The 4,580-nt window shown below is 42.6% G+C and overlaps 1 protein-coding gene across 1 annotated transcript; it reads left to right on the top strand.

Moving 5' to 3' along the window:
* The first annotated feature begins 488 nt into the window (after window positions 1–488).
* polr1f (RNA polymerase I subunit F) lies at window positions 489–3,939 on the top strand. The gene is made up of 4 exons (XM_061092664.1): window positions 489–772; window positions 1,972–2,113; window positions 2,399–2,607; window positions 2,769–3,939. The coding sequence occupies exons 1-4, from the start codon at window positions 489–491 to the stop codon at window positions 3,268–3,270; spliced, it is 1,137 nt and encodes a 378-aa protein (XP_060948647.1). The 3' UTR covers window positions 3,271–3,939.
* The last annotated feature ends 641 nt before the right edge of the window (window positions 3,940–4,580 follow it).

The following is a 4,580-nucleotide window of genomic DNA, read 5'->3' as shown; positions in this document are numbered from 1 at the left end:
AATCAGATGCATCAAAGGATGAGCACAAACCACAACCAGCTGATCCAGTTGTTCTAAAGAGCAACTGCTGTTTCATTCTCAACGCCCTTAAAGTTTGTCTTGTTATTGGTTTATGTAAATTTCATCTGACTGCACTGTCAAACTGTTCAACTGTAGGAGGCGTTCGTTGATTCTGTATCCTGTTCATACCTGCTTTAAGATCACTTAGGTGGCAAGGTCACCTATCAAAACAGAACAAAACAGATTAGAAGAAACAGATCAACAAAGATACAATTTGTTTCGCATCACAATGATTCTATTAAGAAAAGCAGATTAAATCTAACAAAAAAAAATGAATTGCATGAGTCAATTATTTTTAACTTTTTGACTCTCACTGCTGTAATTCCACCTCCTCCCCAGCAGGTGTGCCCCTAAAAAACGCTCTCTCCTGTCTAACAGCCTGAATGCGGAAGTCGCTCGTTGTTACTCTTCCGGTCTTGTGAACCAGCATGGCAAACCTCGAGCATGTTGAGGTCGACCCAAAGCGTGAGAACATGTCTGGTGAGGTCCCCGCCGCCTGCGACCAGGTCCGACCGGGCGAACCGTACCGAGGCGCGGCCCCGTGCTCGATCCCGTCGTTCGCCGCCGCCTCCGAGCTGCTGTCTGCGCCCTACTCGTGTCTGGTCGTGACCACGCACCGGAGGCACGTCGCGCTGCCGCCCATGTTCCTGCAGAAGAAGAGGACGGGCATCTTGGTCGAGCTGGAGGCCGAGCTGCTCAAGTTCTCCCAGAGGTACGAGCTCCAACAACAGGAGGAGGAACCCCGTGGTAGTTATATACAGCTGTGTCGACTAGTGATAGGGAGATGAAGCTTCATGAAGCATTGAAGCCCTCCACCCACTTGGTTCACTCGTGGGCCGAAGCTTCATGGTGCTTCATTTGCTCCACTGCGCCATCAAGTGGACAATAAATGGCAGGCAGAGCTCTATATATACAGGTGCATCTCAATAAATTAGAATATCATGGAAAATTTCGTTTATTTCGATAATTAAATTCAAAAAGTGAAACTCGTATATTATATTGATTAACTATACAAAGAAGGAAATGTTTAAGACGTTTATTTCTTTAAATGTTGATGATTATGGCTTACACTCAATGAAAACCCAAAATTCAGTATCTCAGAAAATTAGAATATTACATAAGACCGATAAAACAAAGGACAGGCAGTTTAAATTTAGATGATCAAACACGACTGGAAATATCACTGGCATTATTTTATATTCGATTTCTGCCAATAGATTCCCTTCATTAGATTGTTAAGGGAACAGAATAAGAAGTACGATAAAATAGGTCCCTGTACTGATTTGAAGTGTGAAGTACAGTTAAACTGAATTTAAGAACAGTTGGATGGAATGGTTTTAAAGTTCGTCTCGCAGTTATATTTTCAAAAATGCTCAGAAAGTAGTGAAATGAACACTGAATTTATTATTGGTGTTGTAGCATTACTAGGGCCCGAGCACTGCCTGACATGTGAGGCCCTATTGAAATTGTAAGGATTATTATTATTATTCAGGCAAATGAATTGGCTTTTTGAGGGCTTTAACATGCTCAAATTCTTACCAAAATTTGCAGAAAGTTATAAAGTGGTGAAAATTTACATATTCTGGAGGAATTTTCAATGGGTGTCGCAAAATGGCTCAACAGTGCCCCCCCGAGACCCCCAGAATGTGTTCACATTGACCGATCTTCACAAAAATCGATACACAGGTGTATCATGACCAGACAAACAAAAAAGTCTCAGGTGCAATTGGAAAAATGCCACAGGAAGCAGAGGTTAAATTTCCCTCCTTGCATGAGTGTGCTTGTGCATGTCTGTGCATGTGTTTGGGACAAATAAATGTATCTTAATCGTATCTTAAAGCTGTGTCATGTTAGGTCCAACTGAGTCAAACTATTTATAACTTGTACATCCTGTCCTATTGTCTCTTGCAGTCTGAAAGGAGTCCCTTTGGCTTATGACAACATCAGTATAGTGGGGCAGCATGGAGACATCTTTGACGACAGCAGCTACATCCACATGGACATAGAGGCCAATTTTATCGTGTTTCAACCTACAAAAGGGCAGAAATTGCTGGTGAGGTTAAATTCATTTACAGAATGTTGTCATCCAGAGTAACACACTGTGCTTCCAGGTGCAGGCACACGGCTACAGTCATGGATTTGTGGAATTTATTGTAACTTAAGAAATAAAAAAATTGAAATATTACACTGGCATATTATAGTTTTTAATGGCTTTTATTACTTTTATGTCTTGTAAGACATTGTCAACCCCTCACAACCACATAAACAAAACATTTCATTACTTGCCCATCTGTGATGAGAGTATCATACTTTATTTCCACTGTGTTTGTTTTTCCAGGGTAAGGTCAATAAACTCGGTGTAAGCCATGTTGGCTGCCTGGTGCACGACTGTTTCAACGCCAGCATTCCCAAACCAAACCTGGTCACTATGGAAACCTGGAGGGATGCGGGGCCAAGGATCGGAGCTGATTTGGAGTTTGAAGTGACTGCACTCGATGCTGATAATGCAGGGGTGCTGCTGATCAGAGGGCGGCTGGACAGAACCAGGTAATTGACCTGTACCCGTGGTTGGAGGAGGAGGCGCATGGCAAAAGAAATCTGGAAACTATTCACACCTTTTACAATGTCAATGTACATGTTTTTGTTGCATCAGTTGAGTATCTGTTACACTTTGTGATTGATTTTTGTGTTTTGTCTTTGTGTCCAAGGGTCCAAGAGCTGATGGCCATGGGTGAGGGCTCCGAGTCGGGCATCCCTGCAGACCAGCCAGACACGGCAGACACAGAAACAAACCCTGAAACCACAGAGGCATCTCCTGAAAACACACTCAAGAAAAAGAAGAAAAAGAAAAAAGACAAAGTCAGAGAAGAGGAGTCAGAAGGGGAGGTGACACCCTCCTGCCAACAGGACAGCGTCACAACACCAGAGCTTAATGGAATGACACATGAGGCAAATGGCAACGAAGTGGGTGAGAAAAAGAAGAAGAAAAAGAAGGAGAAGAGTCTGAAAGAAGAAGAAGTAGAAGAAGAAGAGGAGGGGGGTGAGCTCTGTCCCGTGCAGGGGAGCGACTCCAGCGGCTATGTCAGTGACAAGCCAAGCAAAAAGAGGAAACATGAAACTGGTAGAGAGGTAACATCAGGATTTAGCGAAGTACCTGAACCACCAAAATCCAAAAAGAGGAAAAACCACATTGAACAGTTAAGAATCTGAAAACAGAATGTGTTCTGTTTGGAAATCGGGTGTGAAAAAATCTGTTGATACTGATTATGTTAATGCCAGTGGAATATAATGATGTGCCTCATAGTGGGCAAGATTTCTGCAGCATGTTGGGCTCTTCTAAAGTGTTTACCATAGGGTCAGGCTGGCAGTCAGGAGTATTTCTGCAGCTTCATTTTGTAGCTTCTGTCCTAATGACACTTACTGGGTTGTGATTCCTGTCTGCTGCCAGATGGGGGCGCAAAACTGCTTCGTTCATCCCTGCTGGGACACAAACCCAGGAGTGAAACCTTCAAGCTTCATGTGTAACAAGAGCAGGTTTCTTCCAAATGGGAAGAAATTAACAACCAAGACACAAACTCAATTCAAGAAATGAGTTGTCTTTGCCTCTGAAGTCATTGGTAGCACTGTCTTTGTGAAAGCTGCAGGAAGAGGAAATAACATTTAACCCTGCAAAAATGAATCGTGTGTCCAGTGCTGCACCAGGTTTCTTTAGTGTTGCATTGTCAGGTATCACATGGTGTGTTGTCTTCATTTTGACTGAGAACCAGAAGAAATAGAAATTATCCTTACAATTTCAATAGGGCCTCACCTGTCAGGTCAGTGCTCGGGCCCTAATGAAGTATTAATATTTCTTTCAAATTAAAGATCCATATATTTTGACATGATGGCATTGCTTCTTTTTTTTCCCTACAGTGATTTGAAATACTTGTACATTGAATGAACCTGTGGAATCCTAAATTGCAAGCTTATTGACAGGATTTCTTGTCTTTGATGGCAGATCCACTCCCACAGAAGGTGTCACGTGATAAAGTGCTGAGAGACGGCCTAAAGATCTTTGTGTTTTCTTTACCCCCCACCCCCAACACACACACACACCCCTGCCTTCCAGTGGGGAGCTTTATTAGCTGTGAGGTGCTAAGATTTGGAGAGCTTATCAGGAGCTGCCTAAAGAGGCCGGATAAGGAACCGCAATTAACTGGACTCATGTTCATCCGTCACACCTGATTGTGTGTCATCGATATGAGCCTTCGCTTTGTATCTGTTTTTATTTTGTAAGTTTGCTCTCCCATATGTAAACCTAAACGGCTATAGAAACACTGACATAAAAACCTTAAGTAACGGTCACTGTAATTTGTCCTTCCATCACCTCTCTCTGCTTTTTCTTCAAAAATCTTCTATACTTTAGTAACCGGTATCTTTAGGAAGCTTCTAAGATGCGTGTCACTACTTGTCAACTCCCATGGCAATAGCCTTAATGCAGATCCTTCTTCTATTAGTCATGAAGAGAATGATCTTCCAAA

Source organism: Limanda limanda, chromosome 19, assembly GCF_963576545.1.
Source record: "Limanda limanda chromosome 19, fLimLim1.1, whole genome shotgun sequence".
NCBI classification, from domain to species: Eukaryota; Metazoa; Chordata; class Actinopteri; order Pleuronectiformes; family Pleuronectidae; genus Limanda; species Limanda limanda.
Note: the sequence above shows the minus strand (reverse complement) of the source record. Positions and strands in the feature narration are given on the sequence as shown.